The sequence below is a fragment of the Hibiscus syriacus genome, unplaced genomic scaffold (genome assembly GCF_006381635.1).
Source record: "Hibiscus syriacus cultivar Baekdansim isolate YM2019G1 unplaced genomic scaffold, ASM638163v2 tig00110833_pilon, whole genome shotgun sequence".
Lineage (NCBI taxonomy): Eukaryota > Viridiplantae > Streptophyta > Magnoliopsida > Malvales > Malvaceae > Hibiscus > Hibiscus syriacus.
Genome location: NW_024062884.1, coordinates 1,876,409 through 1,897,678, shown reverse-complemented (window position 1 = coordinate 1,897,678; position 21,270 = coordinate 1,876,409). Strand labels below are relative to the sequence as shown.

The following is a 21,270-nucleotide window of genomic DNA, read 5'->3' as shown; positions in this document are numbered from 1 at the left end:
TGTTTTGTCACTTTTGGTCACTGATTTTAAAAAACATAAGATATTGTCACTTATGTTTTTATTTAATTAAGATGTGGCCACCCCAAGCTAATTGTCGTTAACGATTGTTAAGTATTTTGATATAACCACACACTTGGTCCCTATCATTTACATATTCTTTCAATTTAGTCATACTTTTAATAAATAAATAAATATTTTTAAATTAAGTTAATAATAAAATATATTTAATAAGTTAATATAAAAAATATTTTAAATTAATATATAAAAATTATATTATATATAATTTGGGTCACGGGTACCCGGTTCATATATAATTTTTATTTTTTAAATATATATATATTCTAAAATTTAAAATTTAAAAGTCTATAATATATATATTCCACATATAAAGTTTAAAAATTCAAATTACATAATTGAATTAAAATTTATTAAAAATTAAAATAAAGAAATATAATTAAATTTCAAATATTTTAAATTTAAAATAAATATTTTTAAAAATAATTTAGAACGTTAACGTGAAATAATTTAAGAAATTAAGAATTTAGAACGTTATGGTGTCAAATTTTAAGAAATTAGGGTTTTAGAATATTAGAGTCAAATAGTTTGAGAATTATGAATAAAAATTTTAAAATAAAAATAAAAATATATAATAAATAGACTACAGGGTCGGAGGGTACCTGTTAACCAATATTTTTTCTCATGCTTGACCTATAAACCCGAAAATATAGCGGGTCAAGCACTCGACTCGAAAAATCGAATATATTTATTATAAATACCTTATATTTTTTAATTGGGTCGACGGGTCGAGTATTTTTTAACACTCTTACGTGGCATGACATGTGACATCGTTCAATTGGAGGATTAAATTTATTTTAATTTATTAAAAGTATAATTAAATTAAGAGAAAATATAAATAACATAAGCCAAATGTATGATTATATAATAAATATTTAACTGCTGTTAATGATAGTTAACTCGAAATGATATTTTAATTAAATAAATAAAATAAATATTTTTTAATTAATTAAAAATAAAAGTAAATATATTTTATATTTTTTGAAATAAATGATCAAAAGCGGAGAAAAACACAGACATAAATGATCATCTCGTCTCTCTTTGCACGTAGCTTCTACCCGTTCGGCCGTTCCCAGACTCGTCTTTCTCTTCCTCCGATTTCATTTCTATCCTCCTCCAACCCCTCTCTTTCCGTCAAGTTTCCGACTTGTGAAACCAAATAAGAAATCAAACAAGGTGGATTTGGAAACCCTAAGCTTAATCTGAACATTTCTACTTCAGTTATGAGATTTTAAGTTATGGCTCCGTTTGCGTCATCTTCCCCCTGGATGTGTCCCTGCCTCTGCATCACTCTGCTATATTTGGTTTTCTGTTTTCCATCCTGCCGCCTCTTTCATATGTAATATCTCATACTCTCTGTTTTTGCATTGCTAGAGACGATGATGTCTTCTGATGGCTCAGAATACCGTCAACAGTCGGATTAGTTCTTTAATTATTTTTTTAGTTTTGATTGTGTCAAAAATAACTTTTGTTAAGTTTTCTTGACTTCTTGTAAAAAAATGATGTTTTTCCTCGCCGAAAATGACTCCTCCATCTTAATTTATTGTTTAATTAAGAATAGTAGTGTTTGGGGCAGTAATATTAGTATATACCCTTCTTATTTTCATTGATATTTTGATGAGATTTGTTGATATATTATGTCTGGCCTATCAGGAACTGAGAATAGTATGGACACAGTTGCTGATGTAGGCTGGTATATTCTTTCTGAAGATCAACAAATTGTTGGCCCTTATGCAATTTCTGAGTTGCGAGGTAAGTTTTGTGCTTAACCCGTGTTTTTAAGTCATTATGAGCATTCAAAGTATGGAATCAGTGTCTTGAGTTTTGTGCCAATGTATTATCGATTGCATTAGAAAAAAAAATCAGAACATTTTTTTTCTAATTGTTATCTGTAGTAATTTGTGAGTTTTATGAAGTTGTTTGATTTGGATACTGCAAATTTACTGGTGATTTTCTCTCTCCTTGAATTTCAGTTCCAGTAATCAATAGCATGGTTTCAGGACACTTGTTCCATCTGTTACATGTTCAATTGGTCTAATGAGCTATTGAACCATTTGATTCGCTTATTTGCTTCACCTGCACAGAGCATTTTTTAAATGGATACCTCTCCGAAAGTACACTTGCATGGTCTGAAGGGAGAAGTCAGTGGCAACCATTGTCCTCAATTCCTGAGTTTGTTTCTGTAATTTCTCATCAGACCAACAATATTTCTGCTACAGGTTAGATTAACTACAGGTTGCGCTATTTATGATTTATGAGTGATTAGAACCTTTCTCTTAATGAGGTTTTAACTTTTGATGTTTACAGTGCCCTCAGGCGATGGTGTTACTCTCTTGAACAGAATGGAGGGTATGAACTCAAATGCTGGCTGATATATATATTTTATGTTTATTGCAAAATAGTCACCATTTTAAGAGGGCTCCTGACCCTGTAATGTGTTGTGCAGTGCCATCCAATGATCCTGGTGCCAGTGATGAATTTGAGAAGTGGCAGAGAGAGATTAGAGAGGCAGAGGCTGAGGCAGAACGTTTGAAAAATGGATCTGTTTCTATAAGTACTGGTGATGGCTTCAGTTTTGATGACCAGGATAGGCCTCTAACACCGCCAGAAGGTGAAGAAGAATTTACTGATGATGATGGAACCAGGTACAAGTGGGATAGAAGTCTGAGAGCATGGGTTCCTCAGGTTGGTGCTTCAGTCATTTTGAGAAGTGATAGGCATAATAAAAGTCTGCCTGATTGAATTTCTCTTTTTTATTTGATATACCTCTACTTTGTAATATTTGAGCATTCAAAAACAAACATTAACCTTAAGGAAATATAAGGGTTTAAATGCCTAAAGTGAACGTTGCACCCTTGATAACATTGCCGACGAAATGTTTTCCAAACTAAGCCATCAAAGATGTGTATGAGAAATTAACTAATATGATCAATTCTATGCACCTTAATTACAACTTAAAGTATACTTTGGCAGTCGCTACCTTGAGAATATGTTTTGCATAAATTTTTAGTGGAGAAAGTAGCTTAAATTAATGTAGAAGTCGGAATTCTAATATGATGCTCTTGCATAAAGGTTTGGTACCTTGAATTGAATGAACTGATATATAAGGTTTATAGGGGTGTTTTTAATGATTATACATTGATTATGTTCTTATTTCAACAGGACTATTTTTTTATAAGATATTTCAACAGGACTATGATTTCGTTTATTCATTTATTGGTGATATGGAGGACCGACTCAGTTTTGCTTCTGGATTTTTCTTTAGGTTTCCATTTTAAGATGTGATAAAGAGTAAACTGGAAGCAGTGAAAACTATATTAATAAGAAATAGACATGATTTTCAGAGATTTTTGAGGACATGGTCTTAATAGTGTCCAAGGAAGTGATATCATACTTATAATCGACACCATTTATTGGCTAAATTCTTAGTATCATTGTCTCTGTTGGAAATTCCTTCTTTATTCTAAAAAAATAGTTTTGAATTGTGTGATTACTGATAACGACTAATAGGATGACGCATCAACAAAAAATGAGAACTATGGAGTAGAAGAGATGACATTCTTGAAAGAAGATGAAGTTTTTCCAACTGTAAGTGCTATTGATGCTGCTGATGCCTCTGTTAGAGAAGATGTTAATGGAAGTGGTGAGAAAATGGAAGTTAGCTCTAGTCCCAAGAGAAAATTGTTGGAAAAACCAGTTGATAAGAAGGTATCTTTTCTTAATTTGGAGTTCTTTTTAACTGTTCCTGGTTACAATTCTTCATCTTACATGCTGTTCCCAAGTAGCATTACAGTCATAATCCTTGATCTTTTTGTACCACATTTATCATATTAATGTCCTTTTGGTGCAATGTTTTGTGTCCTTTTCTAAAACTTAACAAATGGCTAGGTAAGAGTCCTCTTGATGCATTAGCTATAAGTGACACATTTCTTTTAGTAGTATTGTACTACAAAGAAAAGAATGATCTTGAATATGAAGTATAGATATTGTAAAGTTAATTGGACTGAACCAATTGTTTGTATATATGCTATGAGCTAAGTTTGCCATAGTGCTTACTGTTTAAACCACTATTGCAGGAAGCTAATAAACCTCCCGATTCGTGGTTTGAATTGAAAGTAAATACACATGTCTATGTGACTGGACTGCCCGATGATGTTACTGCAGAAGAAGTAATATTCACTTTACGACCTAAATGTCTTCACTTCTTTCTTTTCCTCTTCCCTCTTAGCTAGTCTCTAATTTTGGAAACATGTGGCAGTTGGTTGAGGTGTTCTCCAAGTGCGGAATAATCAAAGAGGTAAACATCTGTTATTCATTCTTTATTTTTTTGACTTCATTTGTGAATGGTTTAACAATTGAAGTCCTCTCTTTTTTTTCGCCTTCAAATACATGGAAGTTCCTCTTTAACATATCTTCAGAAAGTCAACTAACAAACTACATATATTTTGATGTAGCGCTGCATCTTGACTTTAGGAGTTTTGGGTGACATTTTTGCTTGCATATTGATTGACTAGATTAGTATGATATGATGATCTATAACATTGTTCAAAGTGCTTACTGGTTGTTATTTTGGTGTACTATATAAAACCCTTGGAAACATAAGATGTGAAGGAAGATAAAAAAATATTCAAAGCAAACTGTCTTTATTAATTATTAGACTTTGTTTATGCATTGTTAAAACAGTTGAAGCTTTCTTAGCATACATAATATATTCTCTTCACAAAAAAGAGGATAAACAATGAGTAAACATTGTTATCGATGCATTATATCCCGATTTTACATACTTTTGAGTTATTTCCATTGCATATTGATTCTAGACAAGAAAGATGCTAAGTTGTCTGGGTTTCTTTAAAAAATTCTGGCCTGTTTTGAAGGATCATTTAATGAAGTTTGTGGATGACTTTCACAGAGGGATGAGTTGGGAGCATGGGGTCAACCATGCTTTCATTACTTTGATTCCTAAAAAGCTCAACCCTGAATTTATTGAAGATTACAGACCAATTAGTCTTGTTGGAAGTTTGTACAAAATTATCTCTAGAATCTTATCGAGGAGATTGGTTTCTGTTATTAAAGTTTTGATCAGCCCATTGCAGTTCGCCTTTATTCCGGGTAGGCAGCTCATTGATTATGCTTTTATGGCAAATGAATCTATAGATTACTGGAGGAAAAAAGGAAGGAAAGGAGTTGTTTTTAAAGTAGATTTTCGCAGAGCCTTTGACTCAGTGGAATGGCCAATTATTTTGAGGTTATTGAAGATATTGGGTTTTGGAGACAAATGGATTTCTTGGATGGATTACTGTATTTCTTCTGCTTCAATTTCAGGTCTAATTAATGGTTCTCCTACTCAAGAATTTCAGATGGGCAAAGGGCTGAGACAATGTTGTAGTCTATCTCCTCTTCTGTTTAATATTGTTGGTGAGCTATTGAACTTAATGTTGAGTAAGGCTGCTGCCCTTGGTCTTTTTGAAGGATTCAATATTGGTATTGAAGAGAATCATTTTAAGTTGACTCATCTTCAGTTTGCAGACGACTTAATCTTATTTTGCAGAGATTCCTCAACTCAAATTCTGAATTTAAATAGAGTATTGAGGTATTCAGTTTAATTTCAGGGCTCCATCTTAATCTATCCAAGAGTAAATTGTTTGGTGTTAACGTGGCAGAGGACAGATTGAAAGATTTAGCACTGGAAGCAGGTTGTGGGGCGGGATCTTTTCCTATGACTTATCTAGGTCTTCCGATAGGAACAAAGAAAAATTCAGAGTTATTGTGGGAACCAGTTTTACAGAAAGTTTTCATCAGATTAGCAGGTTGGAAAGCTGCTTCTTTATCGTTGGCTGGAAGATTGGTGTTGATAAAATCGGTGTTGTCCTCCTTACCTATTTTTTACCTCTCTATTTTCAAAATTTCGTTTAAGGTCAATCAGAAAATTAACTCAGTATTGGCAAGATTTCTTTGGGGTGAAGAATCTGACAAGAAGAGGTGAATTGGAGTACGATTTGTCAACCATTGGAAGAAGGAGGCTTAGGAGTATTGGACTTGAGTATGATTAATAGAGTTTTGCTAGGGAAATGGGTTTGGAAGTATGCAAATGACAAAGACTCTCAATGGAAAAAACTGATTTGTTGTATTCATAATGTCAGTATGGAGTCTCTGTCTATAGGCAAGGCTGTTTCTCTTCAAGATTCATGGGTTTGGAGAGGTATTCGGAGTAACTATGAGAAAAAGGACGAGATTGGGGATTGCTTGAGATCCAATTCGAAGATCCAAGTGGGGAATGGTAGGTCAATTGATTTTTGGAATGATATTTGGGTTAATGGATCTACTCTTAAGATTCAATTTCCTAGAATCTTTGCTCTGTCGACTAACAAAAGGGGAAAATTGGTTGAATTTGGTGGATTTGTAGCTAATGGTTGGGTTTGGAACATTCAGCTAAGGAGAAATCGTTGTGACTGGGAATTGGATCAGTGGCTTTCCTTAATGCTTTTGATTGACAACATAACACCAAATGAATCAGTGGATGATTTTCTAGGGTGGTCAGGAAAAGGGGATGGTTTGTTCTCGGTAAAATCTTGTAGAATGACTATCTCAAGCAGAACTGGAGGACATTTTCAATGGAAGAAATGGGTGTGGTCTGGATTAACTCCTCCTCGAGTGGAAACATTTCTATGGCAGTTTACTCATCAGAAATTGGCTGTTAGAGTGGAATTGAAGAAAAGAGGGGTCAATCTTGAAGATGTTTTGTGCCCTTTTTGCCACAAATATGAGGAATCAATTCATCATCTGTTTTTTTCATGCTCGGTTGCAGAGGAGTTGTGGTATAGATTTTTAAGGTTTTGGGATATCTCTTCGATCATGCCCCAAGATCCTCCTTCCTTTCTTTGCTCTTGGTCTTATCTAAGGGAGTGTTCTAATATTTGGAAGTTCATTCCAGGTGTTGTTCTATGGTCTATTTGGAAAGCTAAGAATGCAGTGGTTTTTGAAAACTGACATTAGATAATTCATCCCTATTCTTCATTTCTAGGTTTAGGTTGGCTAAATGGTTTTTAGCGAAATTTCCTCATGTTAATATTCAGGTTGACCTACTAGTAGGGGATCCATCGCTTGCAGACAATTTGCGTATAAAATCCTACAATAAGAAGATGGTTCTTAACTGGTCTCCGCCTCCTTCGGATTTTTTTAAATTCAATGTTGATGGAGCGGTAAGAGGTGATGGGCTGCAGGGAGGTATTGGAGGAGTCTTGAAAGATTCGGAATGTTCTACTTTAAATACCTTTTCTTTTGCGGTGGGACCTGGTCCTCCTATGTTAGCTGAGCTGAAAGCTATTAAACAAGGGATTGATCTATTCATTTCTTCCGAATGGGCTTTGAAGGGAAGACTAATCCTTGAGACAGATTGTAAAATAGCAGTTGACTGGATTTTGATGCCATTTTCTGCCCCTACTTTTTTCAATACTTTAGTTGGGGAAATTGGGGCCTTAGTTTCTGCTAGGGGTATTATTGTTAGATGGATTCCTAGGACATGCAATTGGGAGGCTGATAAGCTAACTAAAGAGGGTATTGGTTGATGTTTGAGCTTTATGGTTGTTTTGGTTTGTATTATATTTCGGACAGTTTATTTAGTAAGCTGTAATCTTATGTAATCATGGTTTATTAATATAATGAGGTACACTTTTCCTCCTTCCGCTAGTTGTCTCTTTCACAAGAGCCAACTATGAGGGAGGTTTTTAATGAGACCTCCTATTCCTATAAAAAAAAAAAGATGTTAAGTTGTCCAAGTGCTCTGCATATTTTCTTTTTATGTATTTATCCCAACTTGAAATTCTTAGCAACATAGAATAGAGTGGGAAGGGGGAAAATGGCTGAAAATTAGTCCTGTGTAGTTTAATTACCTTTTTGTTGTTATACAAAGTAATGACGGCATGTGTGGAAGTGTTATCACTAAGTTTATATGTCAACTATAGTTGTTAAATGGTGTTATCCTACATTGATTAAGTATTGGGTTTCTTGGGGTTTTATATTAAAGTTGTCCCTCCACCTATTACCAATTGGTTGTAGGTTCAATGCTACAACATTATATCTGAGTCCAGGTCGAATTATATTCTTCCTGCCTAATCTTGTGTGAGGTTGAAGATGCCTAGTGAAGTTGTCAATGTGGATGCCTTGTGAACAACATATGATGGAAGTGTTTTAGTGTTATTCCATATTAGTTAGGTATTTTTTTATAGTATTTTATTAAAGTTGGCCCTCGACATATTACCAATTGGTTTTAGGTTGGATGCTTTAAAAATTGTAAATCACAGGCCTTCCCTAAGGTTCATAGACTTGGTTTGGTGGTGTATTATTTTGTTCATCTTAGTTCAGGTTCAACTATACAATTTTTTTCTTTATACTGTCGTGTACATTTTCCATGTCCTATACATCTGAATAGCTAGATAGGAGCTCAGTGCTCACCAATGTTTGCATGTGAGATATTGTTCTGTTATTGCATGGTGCTGTCACTAGATGTTTGAACATTATATTTCCTTTGCAAAAGTTTCAATGAAATAACTTCATGACATTTTTCGTTCATATCTGAATGTGCAATTTTGCTTGATCTCTGTTTGGGGACATCACCCCATCACTGATTTGGGTAGCTAAACTGTTGGGGTTAATCTAAAATCCACCTAAAAATAATCTGATGATTGTTTCAATGGTAACTAGTATTTTTAGTTGCACACGTCATGAGTCTGTGTGGCTAATTCTATAGGATCCTGAATCAAAAAGACCTCGTGTGAAGATCTATGTTGACAAGGAGACAGGAAGGAAAAAGGGGGATGCACTTGTTACATATCTAAAGGTAGTTTCCTTCATGTTGTGCTCCTTCTGTATAACATTTTTAAATTTTTTGCTAATTTTCAAGTTTTTTTGCATATGTGCCAGGAGCCCTCTGTTGCTTTAGCAGTTCAAATTTTGGATGGAACTCCTTTTCGTCCTGATGGAAAGATCCCTATGTCAGTCAGCCAAGCTAAATTCGAGCAGAAAGGTGCAATGATTCGTGCTGTTACATTCACTTTGTATTGTGTCATTTGAGTTATTTTATACTTTTCTTTTCACTTAACATGGAGTGATTGAATACATTTCTCTTCATTCAGTGAAGTTATAGAACTATTTTTAAAGCTCTTATACAGTCTTGCAGTACTGATAAGCTGCTATTGCAATAATGCAGGGGATAAATTCATAACCAAGCAAGTGGACAGCAGGAAGAAAAAGAAGCTGAAGAAAGTTGAGGAGAGGATGCTCAGCTGGGGTAGGTTCTCATTTAGCATATTATAGTGACTAATTATAATGATCATAAAGTTGGTCTTCATACTTTCCCGTTTGGCTTTCCCTTCTAAATTTTTATCATAGGAAAACAATGTGGATTTGATATGTAATATTTATATCATACCATTTTGTCTGTAGATAGAAAAATTTATGATGCTGACCAAATTATCTATTCCCTACAAAGCTCATTCCCTTGCTTTTTTTTTGTTATTTGTTTATTTTTATTTTTGATAGAATAGGGAGACCTCATTAAAAACCCCTTCATACTCAACGAAATATGAAAGTTTCGTCGAGCATTGGAAGGAGGAAAAGAGTGTCTCATAATTTTATTGTTGGAAGGAGGAAAAGAGTGTCTCATAATTTTATTGCAACATCGAACATTACAACTTAGAAATCATCAGAACATTACATCCACTATAAACCAAACAATACAAAACCCCCCAAATCTAACACATAAGTCCTACACACAACTTAGAAATCTAACACATAATTTTATTTGTTTATTCTTTGTCAAATATCATATATATATATTTCAGCCAATGGTTAGAACTTAGAGCTTTCTCTAATTTTTGCGTTATCTGAATTTCTCTTTGTTTTAAATAAGTTAGTTTTGTTCTTTTCTTGTTGAATTTAGTACTATTAAAATAGATATACTCTACATTGTAGTCAACACCAGCCTGCTAGTATGAACGAACGTTGGTGGTAAAGAAATATGCACAAATCATGAGATTGAATGATTCAGAATTTTGTGCAATGCTTTCTATTGGATTTGTCTGGCTTTTTTGGCATTGGTCCTAAGAAACCTTTTTTTCAAATAGTTCCACTTGTCAGCTTTTCCTTGTGCAGCATTTGCATCCTAAATGCTATTTTTTAATATAATGATGCAGGTGGCCGTGACGATGCAAAGTTGTCAGTTCCGGCGACTGTTGTCTTCGTAACATGTTTACACCTACCGAAATGAGGGTATGCTTGAAACCATGATTAAAAAATGCATGACAGCATTCCTCGAATTGCATTTGACTGTATTCCAGTACTTACTGTTTTCTGCCAACTATTTTATATCTTATATTACTATCTAATATTCTCCTTTGAATGCAGTTATTATAAATAGTATGAATAATATCAGGTCCCTACCGCTTTTACTTATTTATTTGACATGGTTTCTAAGTTGACGTTCTCCCTATCTCTACAGGCAGATGAGAATTTGTGTTCAGAGCTGGAGGAAGATATTAAAGAGGAATGCTTAAAGCTTGGTCCACTGGACTCGGTCAAGGTAGTATAATCTTTTACCATTATCACATCTGAATAATTTTGATAGCCATACTCATGTTTGGTCTTGGCACATCTGAATTACGTGTTCTGTTCTAGGCCATGTGAGATAAATAGTTATACACATACTTGGTATGGGCTGATAATTCCTGCATTTAGGCATTGGTGGAGAACTATGATTGAACTATCCTTGAACTAAGTCGAGGCTGATTAATTTTGACTTCTCCCGTTTTGTATTCGCTTTCCGTTTAGTGTGTAAGTAGTCATGAACTACAGATTTTATTCCGTGATCTGTCTATTCATCTATTTGTCTTCTCAACTGAACCACCTACCTAGTTCCTTCTAAATGATTATTAGCTCAACCATGCAGACTGCAAAGTGATTGTTCCATATTTAATCATATGTTCTCTTTTTTCTATGTTTTGGTTTCTTTTGTCCTTCAGGTTTGTGAGAACCATCCCCAAGGTGTTGTTTTGGTCAAATACAAGGATAGGAAGGATGCTCAAAAGTGCATAGAGTTGATGAATGGACGATGGAAAATTTTATCTTGGAAAGTTTACTTTTTTCGATTAAAAAATAACAGTTATGGTACGACATTTCCATCAGAGAACCGAAAGAGGGGGTGACTGTACGATTTTAAGAAGAAAGTTCTAGTGTATTAGTCACCCCTAAAACACAAAGTCGTATGCTTAAATAATATTAACTGCTGTAGTTGATTCTCTATGCTAGTTCCTTTAAACATCTAAAATGCAACAACTTGTGTTCTGTTAGAACCAATACTATTTTTTTCTGACCAGTTTTTACTCACCTGGTTGTCTGGTTCCCTGAATACATTTTGTAAAATTTGCATCATGGATTACTCTGAGAACATTTCCTAGATGATGTTTGATTCTCTAGAATGAAAATGGCACCTAATTCCTTTTGATTTTCATTGAGCTTAAATGTTGATTGGTCTAATAATGGAACTCTTACAAACTAGCACGTACTGTATCGCGGGATTTTATCGTATGTTCGTTATTTTCTTATTTACAGAATTATTGAGGTGTTTTTTTGGTTTGGTTTAGGTTTGGTGGGAGACAGATACATGCAAGTGAAGATGATGGAACGGTTAATCATGCTTTGGTGCGGGATCTGGACGGGGATGCCGTTCGACTCGAACAATTCGGTGCTGAACTTGAAGCCGAATGATTTGGCTCATTGCCCAGGACTTTGGGATATATATTTGAACCCCACTGGACTCTTGTTTTTGTTTTGTGGCACTAGTAAGCTCTGCCTTTGTATCAAATGAGAACTCCTATTTAGATACCATTATCCATGTTTAGCAATTTCGATCTTGGATCCCCTGGTCCTATACTCCTATTTATATTCCCCCCCCCTTTTAATTTTAACCAATAAAATAAAGACACATGTCATCAAATTAGAAATTTATAAAATTATTTAGAATTAAAATGATCGAATTGAAATGATTTGTGTGGATATTGAATGTTAGATTTATTGAATTATTTTTTGAATTAAAATTAATTGATAAAATATATAAATTTTGAGAAAGAAAAAACTATTATGCCATGTTGCTTATAATTTCCTTTATGTAGGAGTATTACTAGTAATTAAATTTATTGTACACATTTTTCGTATTGGGACTATGAGATATTTCAAATATAAATGCCGCAATTGGTTCCAAGGTTTACACCATGTTCCGTTGAAATATTACCACAAAAAAGTAAACTCAAACTCTTTAACAAATAATCAACACAAGCCGGCAAAATTATTCATTTTTTTTGGTATAACCACCGGTATCTGATCTATTTGGATCAGGTACCGTAGAGGCAAGACGACCTTCATAATTCGATTTATTCTATTTGTAATCGTGATATTCTTTGAGGGATTTAATGACTCACCTTATTAAATCAACTAGTTATTGGAGCGAAATTATTCATCTTTGATATAGTTTCATGAAACTATGCATATGAACAAAATCAAACGTAACTCGATATTAACGAAGCGTGAAAGAGAGTTTGAAGAAAGAAATGTCAAGTTCAATAAATCTCGAAACAGAAAATGAAGGAAACTCGCAAACATCAACAATCAAAACAGTAAATCTTACATATGAAACCACCGCCGACGATCACCAAAACAAAAACAGAAAAAGGAGACTCGCAAACATCAACAATCAAAACAGTAAATCTTACATACGAAACCACCGAGGTCGAGATCAACAAAACACAAAACAGAAAATAAGGAGACTCGCAAACATCACAATCAAAACAGTAAATCTTACATATGAAACCACCGTCGACGAGATCACCAAAACAAAAACAGAAAAAGGAGGAGACTCGCAAACATCAACAATCAAAACAGTAAATCTTACATACGAAACCACCGAGGTCGAGATCACCAAAAAAAACTAATCCTCCTCGTACCAGTTTTACAGAATTATTTTTGGTTTGGGAGTAATAGGTTAGAACTGACTGCTAATTTTCAAATTCATCAACAATTATTTGTTATCTTCGGGGAGAGAGCGGGATAGTTTACGGTAAGAGGCTTAAAATAATATAAAGTGTCACCAAATTAAATAAACTTCGATGTTACATGAGTTATTACTAATTTAATCCAACATTTTGAGTAAATTACACGATGTTCACCCAATTTATAACATGTAATTATCACATTTTCAATTACACAATATTGTCCAAATCGTAACCATTTATGTAATCGGGTAACATTTAGTCATCTTCCCTTCAATTTACCTTACAATCTTTAAGTCCTTAAATTTGAAAATCCCAGAAAAGAGTGCCCAGAAATTAATTGCAAAACATCATATATGGGGGGCAGACAATCACAGCAGCAGTGTTCAAAATATAGGTTAAACTATGCATTTAATACTTAAACTATTAATTTTAATCCGTTTTAATACCTAAACTTTTAATTTTTTCAAAATCATACTTAAATTTCAGTTTTCATTTCATTTTATTACCTGCCATTAAAAACTTAAAGCGTTTAATACTTAAACTACTAATTTTGGTTCGTTTTAGTATTTGGACTTTTATTTTGTTCAAAACTTAACGTTAAATTTTAAACAGGATACTAAAATGAAACAACAATTAAACTTTAGATATGATTTAAAAAAATTGAAAGCTCGGATACTAAAACGGACTCAAACTGATAATTTAGGTACTATGCGTAATTTACCCTAAAATATATTTGCAAACACTAACAAGTACCTCTGGCAAATATCTAAGCAACAAAAATCTTCGAAGCAGTCGAATATATATTTTTTTATAAGCGTTGAAGGTATCATTAAAAAGCCCCTTCATGATTAAAGGAGCTCGTAGAGCAGCCTCATTAAGAGTCGAATATAATTAAATACATCCAGCAAAAAAAAAAACCACAGTAAACTGACATTCTCCACCCCCCCCAAAAGCACATGACGACGACCACGATGATACTAATTCAAATCCTACATATGCATATGCATAAAAGCATCACAACAATCCCACATTTCACCACTGACCCAGACAAGAACATCATTTCCTTTATCCATCCACTTTGATCGCAACCATCAACCATCCTAGTATCGATCACGCCTGAAATACAGAAAACGGGTTAAAACAACAATTCGATCTTATTTTGAATCACACCAGAAAAAAAACCAACCCTCGACACCTAAAAAGGATGAATTAAAGATGACCAAAGTAATTATCAACATCTAAAATAACCACAGAGCCCATCCCTTGTGACTATTATGCGTTAAACTTTATTAATAGCAGATGATTGTTTTAAAATCCTTGTCAAGTCATGCCTATAAGAACAATGAAAAAAGATATTAAGCTTTGCCAGACCTATAAAAAATAATGTACCTGTGCCTATCGTAATCCCTGGAATGTTCCGTAGATCGAGAACGTGACCTGCGACGACTACTTGAATCATAACCGCGTGAACGCTCATAGTCTCTCTCACGGTCCCAATCATATCCACGATCTCGTTCATGATACCTGTCCCGATCCCTGCTCCTATGATCATAATCCCTCCCTCGATCACGGCTCTCTCCTCGGTCATGATCCCGACTGGGTTCTCTTTCATGATCCCTACTCCGTTCCTTCGATCTTCCATCAGTAATTAGAAACATTAGAGAAATATGGAAGAAAATGAACTCTCTGGCAGGCCCCTTTCCAAAATAAGAGGGACAAAACAGAATTAAAAGACGAGAACATAGTGTACCTTCTGTCATCATGTGGATCAAGTTTGCGGCTCTTGTTTCTTGCCTCCTGACAAAGATAATTACCAAGAAAGTGCTATTGAAACCATTTCTGAATAACATGAAACGCTTCTCAAACTTTTATATGCAATGCACAAGGACTATATAGTAAAACTTTTAACGCTAGGCATAAGAAAGTAAGCCTTAATGTCTTGAAACCATTAAGCCATAGATAGGAAAGCAGAACAGAAAATGCCTATATTAATATCATCTTACTCCAAATACCTCATATAACCAGTTGTGCAACAAAGCCCCATGCACACACCAACATCAGCCTTTTCTTAGCAGTGAAAAGGAACAGAACTACAGAAACTTGAGAGCCAGCGTTGATCATATGACAACAACGTGCAAATATGTGGCCATGCAATTTTAGATTATTTTTGCAGCTTATGTTCATTTTCAGCAGTCCAATATAGTAAGATAAGCAAAGAGCTATAAGTTAGATTTGAAGTAGACAAGTTCCTTCTCCTCCAATCTATGCACTAATCTATGAAAAAAAAAACCCCGCTTTTCAGAGTTCGGTAGATTATAACCACAAAGATCAGAAAATGGAAGGGTATTATTCACTCCGAGGTAAGAAAAACTCACAGATGACTTAGTAACTGAGAATCGGTATAGAAGAATGTGAAACATTATACCAGGGCACCTGAACCAACATATCCACATACCAACTTAATGAAGTCTCAACACAAGATATATAAAAGAATATATCTATCCTACTAAGTACAATTGCATCTATTTGATTTATTCCTTCAATTCATTATGCAAAAGCATTAAATTGCATGAGAACTAAAGCACAACAGTAAACACACAGTTCAGAAGTTGTTGCAAGTGAACTAGCGACTTGGACATCTTGGAAATCCCTACTCAGTACAAAAAACTAAGAGCTAAGACACTAGAGTGTAGATAAATCGTCTCACCTGAAGCTCTGCCAGTTTATCACGGATTTGCATGTAACCTAAATGAAGCTTGCCTCCAAAAATATATCTATCCTACTACCTATTTGATTTATTCCTTCAATTCATTATGCAAAAGCATTAAATTACATGAGAACTAAAGCACAACAGTAAACACAGTTCAGAAGTCGTTGCAAGTGAACTAGAGACTTGGACATCTTGGAAATCCCTACTCAGTACTAAAAACAAAGAGCTAAGACACTAGAGTGTAGATAAATCGTCTCACCTGAAGCTCTGCTAGTTTATCACGGATTTGCATGTAACCTAAATGAAGCTTGCCTCCAAAATGATCAGCTAAACGTCGGTCACTGGAAGGACAAAAGAGAAGAAAAATATCTCACCAAAAAGATTGACATATACAACAGACAAGTATTGTGTAGCTTCCTTATAACTTATTATCTAGCAATAGCATAATCTACAAGCAAATAAAACAGGAAAATAAAAAGACGCACATTATGTAGCTGCAAAAATTATCCTCGTAAAACAGGGCCCAAAAGCTTGCTGATATTGCATTATAATAATCGTGTCAAACGATTAAACACTTGAAACCCCATATGTTGATTTTTTTAAGCCCTCAAAACAAGCCCAAACAACAAGATAATAGCTACGGGAGAATCAAATTCACCTATCATAAACACTTAAAAATGCTCCGCAAATGTCACAAACACGAAGCTTCTGATCAGTCTGTGCAAACATGGCAATCCAAATGATTAATTAGTAAAGGCCCAATAAGATCAGAAAATTAAAACCAAGAGGAAGCAGCAAGCTCTCATAACTCATACCAAACTCTAAATTTTATTACTCAAATATTTTTTCTCTAGAGATTCTAAGCTGCTTATAACAAAGCATTAAACTAATTTCAGGAAGTCTGAGCTTGCACATGCATCTTTAATTTACTATCTTGTGGGCTTGTAGCTTTGGTGCATTTAATTGTTTGGTTAAGAAAATAAATGGGACTTACAATGCGGACATCAGCGGCTGTGTACTTTGAAGAGTCCACAACAGGCTCCTGTCTAGAAGGCAGCTGAAGCAGAAAAGGAAAAATCATTAAAGAATGAGAGAAACAAAAAAGGGAAAAATAGGAAGGAATAAGCCAAGACTTGGAAATTGGAAACCTTCTTAAGTGCTTCAGCCTCTTCCAGTGCTTTTTGAGCTTCATCCACCATTCCCATCTCACCTAAACAAAAGAGAAAGCAGTTAGAAACTATGTAAGCAACAAAATAAAATAAAGCAAAATAACTGTTATTATATCAATAATTACTAAAAATAACATGGTCCTCCATCGTCCTAATCTCAATGAATACCACTCATCAATGATGTGGGCTGAAGTGTGCGTGTGTGTGTGTGTGTGTGTTTTTGGTAGAGGTGGTGGTTGGTGAGGGGATGCTGTTTGTTTAGTAACAACTTATAATACTCTGGTTTTTGCCTTGTAACTATAAAAAAAGAACTCAGAACAAAAGTAATAAAATTATCAAAATCAGAAACTAGCTGGAGGAGTAAGGCTAGCCATTGATCTCTAATTTTATGTATCAATTAACTAACATACAAGCATAACTTTTTAAGCTGCTGTATCATGAAGCAGTATACTTAACCAAGATCTTCTGCTTTCTTTAGCTTTTCATTTATCATCTCCTGGATATGAGGATCCGGTGCAGCTACAGGCAAAGGTGCCAATGGTGGTGGATTTGGAAGGGGTTGAGGCAGCGATGCTCTATCTTTATTGAATGCATCCAAAAGCAATATTGACTATCACAATAAGAAAATGTCACATGTTCAAGGGTCAAAAGGTTATCACAAAATTAAGAAACTTTCACCACATAAATCAAGAATATGGCACCATGGCATTAATATTTTCATTTTAATTCAAAACCTCCAAAAACTATGACATACTTGCTTGTCTGCTCTTGTAGTTCTAAGCTCTTCTACTTCTTCCAGAGCTCGAACCTTAAGATCTGTCTTGCCTTCAAGATCTATATAATAAAAGTAAACATGAATTAAATTTCCCAATAGAATTGCAAGCAACCATGTATAGAATTTTATAATTTTATTGCAATCATAATTACAGAAGAAGTGTGGAAAGTAGAAAAGAAATGTAACATTAAGATTTTTAAGAAACAAATACAATATTTCAATGATAGTTCACACTACTTTTATAGAAAGAACAAACAAAAAATTCAATATATTTTTCTTATAAAAAAAATTCAATATCTTTTACTTGAAAATTTCAAGCATAAAGAATAAGTACATTAGAAACACTCAAGGCTCAATAAGTTTGTCCTTTTTAACAACGATGACTTTCATATCTATTACAACCAATAAATCTTCCATTTACAACAAGGAGCAGTCTAGATGATTTACCAAATATCTAGGCAAAATAGTAATAATAAAAAAATGTTGCATCCTTGGCCAAATTCATCCATAAATACTTATCCTAGGGCATCTATCTAAATCATCCCTGTTTAGGTTTGCAATTTTTAACATCATCCCACCTAAAAGTTACTAGATCCTGAAAGCTAAACATAGGGGAAGAATGAAGTCCAACTACCAGAACAGTTCGACCTCTTAACATGCAAACCTAAAATATATGGAACCCATTAAGCCATTCAACTTAATCTCCTTACTACTCAACTGGACAGCAGCTGAGATAAATTCCTTAGAAGAAACACAACTTCTTAGAACAAGACAGGAAGTTGACCCCCTATTGACTGCAAGGATATGAATGTGAAAGCAAAGAAAACATAATAAATCAAAAGAAATAAATTCTTAAGCCCACGATAGTAATTTTTAAGTTAATTTAAGTCATGAATGGTTCAGCAATAAGTTTCTAACATAAATATAGAAAAGTTGTAACACTGCTAAATTTTCTTCGATCAGCAGAAAGTTAAATTGCTCAAAACATATAACTCTGGAATAGATTGTATTCCAGCTCAAAACACATTACCATGTTGACCAGCTTCTTTCAGTTTCTGCTTTATCTGCTTCGACAGCTCAAGTATTTCAGGTGTCTGCAACTTGAAAATTTGCACAAGTCCATAAAACAAAAACACAAATGACATCAGATAAAACTAATGAAAGTGAATCTACTTGACCTTACCAGTGTAACCTCAGAAACTGATATTGCAATAGCAGCTTTTGCGTCCTCATCTTCAAGACGCCTTAAAGCTCTGCCAATTTTCCTATCACACTCGACAATGAGTCTATCAATGGCATCTTCCAATTCTCTGTCATAGTTATCAACACCTTTTTCTTTTGCTTCTTCATATCTAGGAAGAGTTAAGTGACCAAACATAAGCAACTATACCTTACTTCTAGATAGCACAATGATAGCCCGTCAGCCAGTGGTCCAGTAGCATGTCACTCAGCCGCTTCTTTTCTTCTTACATATATTCAGAACATTTCAAATACTTCAAAGGTCAAGCTAGAGAAAGCTAGAGGTACAAGATCATGAAAGTATATGGAAAAATCCATAAAAATATAACATAACCACATCCAACCCTTATACCAATACCTTAGCAACCTAGTTGTAACCTTGGTTTGAAAATTTAGAACCCCATAGTACCTACCACATACCCTAAATCTCAAGAGAAGTACAATTCAACCATTAATAACAATGCTACGTCATACTGAATTAAAAAAGTGCCAGTAATAAGACTTTAAAAGGATACTCTTTCCTCAGCTGTAAAGAGTGGACCTTTGGGCATGGTCCCATATCCATTTTCTGAATCAAGATGGTAAAGAAAATGTAATCAGTAATGTAAAAAAATTAGAACTTCAGACAGGAGAAAGAAAAAGGATCAGAAACCATAATCCAGCGTATTACTAAAACTTAACACTTAACAGTCAAACTCAAAACCTTGGTAATGCTGGCCCGTTATAACTACCATGTATGATGTAGCTAAACAAGTACAGCATCTTAAGTGGATGATTTAACCAAAATTCCTCCGAAACAGAAGTATTTGTATAAATTGATGCCATGAATTAAAGAATCACATGAGAAAAGGAAAAATAAATTGGAATTGGAAATACCGTAATAAGCTTATCTTGATTTATTTGTTTTCCATGTTACCAATCAATGACAAATCAAAATAGTATGGTCATACTCCTTTCTTCTTCCAAAGAATCTCAAGTAAACAAACTTAGCAACACACAATGAAGTGTTCTCTTTCTTTTTCTACTAATAAAATAATACAAGTCATCCCTTTCTAAGAAAAAGAAGCTAGAATTTTAATTTTACAGAAACATAAATGCTTCAGTGAACGAATACATTTTCCTTTCATAAGAAAAACTCAGTGAAATCGACCTTGTGGAACCTAAATCATAACCATATAGAAAAGCTGTAGAACCAAACTCCCATTCTTTCCTTGCAACGCATTTTCACAGAAATCAAAGGACTTCCAAAACTCTTCAGTTTTTTTTATAATTCAAATTCTTCGTCTAACTTAGCCTACCACTCCACAAATGAAATGCATCTCTCGCTAAACAATAATTTTAATTAAAAATATGAATAATGAAAGCAGAGTTTAGGGCTTAACAAGACAGAGAATCTCAATATCAGGTAAATTAATAGAGCTAAAAGAAAACAGTTAATCGATGGTTAAATTCTCATCGAAGTACCGTTAACTGGAAGAGCTCGTGAGGACAAAGACCGGACAAGAAGAGACGGCAAACATCGCGATCGTAGTACTTGCGATTCACTTCCCGTACGTCGCCATTTCGATTGGCACCCATCAGCACATCGAGTTGTTTCCTCATAGCATCCATGGTGTTTTATTTTTAGGTTAATTTCTTCTCCTTTTCTCTTGAATTGTGAATGGGGAAAACTTAACCTACAACACTCTTCCTTTCTCTTTGCTCTTTTTCCCTCTTACGGGAAGAGGTAAAGCCCAGGGAGATCTCTTCTAGGGTTTGTTTTTCTCTTGGGTTCAAGAGTTTCGGCCTTTCGGGGAGCTTTGACGAGAACTACGAATTTTTACAATAAACTAATGATTGGGTAAACTATACATTTGGTAACTAAACTTTACTCTCTCTTATTCTACTCATCATACTTTTAATTTTTTCAATTTACTCACTAAACTTTATAGATTTTTATAAATTTTATTTATCATTTCGTCGTTAAATAATTAATGATGTTATGACATGACAGTATTTTAATCAAGATGACATTGTTTTAGTCTAAAATATATTTTTTTAGGAATTCAAAATGGCATCGTATTGATGTAAGTTGTTGTGTCATAATGTCGTTTAATTATTTAACGGTTGAATGACTAAAAATTTTGATCTATAAACTTTAATGAATAAATTGAAAAAATTAGAAGTACAGTAAGTAAAACATAAGATATAATAAAGTTTAGTTATCAAATATGTAATTTATCCCTAATGATTTAGACATTAAATTGTGGTTTATAAAAAAAA

General features: G+C 34.0%; 2 protein-coding genes across 2 annotated transcripts; one reads left to right on the top strand and one right to left on the bottom strand.

Moving 5' to 3' along the window:
- Positions 1-1,119: 1,119 nt before the first annotated feature.
- LOC120142979 (splicing factor U2AF-associated protein 2-like) lies at positions 1,120-11,986 on the top strand. The gene is given in 16 exon segments (XM_039157411.1): positions 1,120-1,414; positions 1,729-1,827; positions 2,160-2,294; positions 2,383-2,424; positions 2,522-2,760; positions 3,586-3,783; positions 4,152-4,244; positions 4,334-4,372; positions 8,822-8,911; positions 8,995-9,097; positions 9,281-9,361; positions 10,266-10,304; positions 10,307-10,341; positions 10,571-10,651; positions 11,091-11,182; positions 11,712-11,986. Coding segments are annotated over 15 exon segments (1,476 nt in total). The 5' UTR covers positions 1,120-1,414; positions 1,729-1,742; the 3' UTR covers positions 11,836-11,986.
- Positions 11,987-13,944: 1,958 nt separating this feature from the next.
- Positions 13,945-20,772, bottom strand: LOC120142980 (U1 snRNP-associated protein usp106-like). Its single transcript, XM_039157412.1, has 13 exons — positions 20,473-20,772; positions 19,524-19,576; positions 18,953-19,121; positions 18,800-18,863; positions 17,749-17,828; positions 17,451-17,604; positions 16,974-17,035; positions 16,820-16,882; positions 16,484-16,542; positions 16,085-16,166; positions 14,866-14,912; positions 14,505-14,750; positions 13,945-14,231 (listed from the first exon to the last, which is right to left on the bottom strand). Exons 1-13 carry the CDS (start codon positions 20,617-20,619, stop codon positions 14,216-14,218), a joined length of 1,242 nt encoding a protein of 413 aa, XP_039013343.1. The 5' UTR covers positions 20,620-20,772; the 3' UTR covers positions 13,945-14,215.
- Positions 20,773-21,270: the final 498 nt, after the last annotated feature.

Excerpts from the sequence above, each read along its gene's own strand:
- LOC120142980 (XM_039157412.1), bottom strand. The coding sequence starts at position 20,619 with ATGGATGCTATGAGGAAACAACTCGATGTGCTGATGGGTGCCAATCGA. Across the intron at positions 17,829-18,799 it reads GAAAGAAGCTGGTCAACATG|ATCTTGAAGGCAAGACAGAT; the intron begins GTAATGTGTTTT and ends TTTATTATATAG. Across the intron at positions 16,543-16,819 it reads CAGCCGCTGATGTCCGCATT|ACTGATCAGAAGCTTCGTGT; the intron begins GTAAGTCCCATT and ends ATGTTTGCACAG.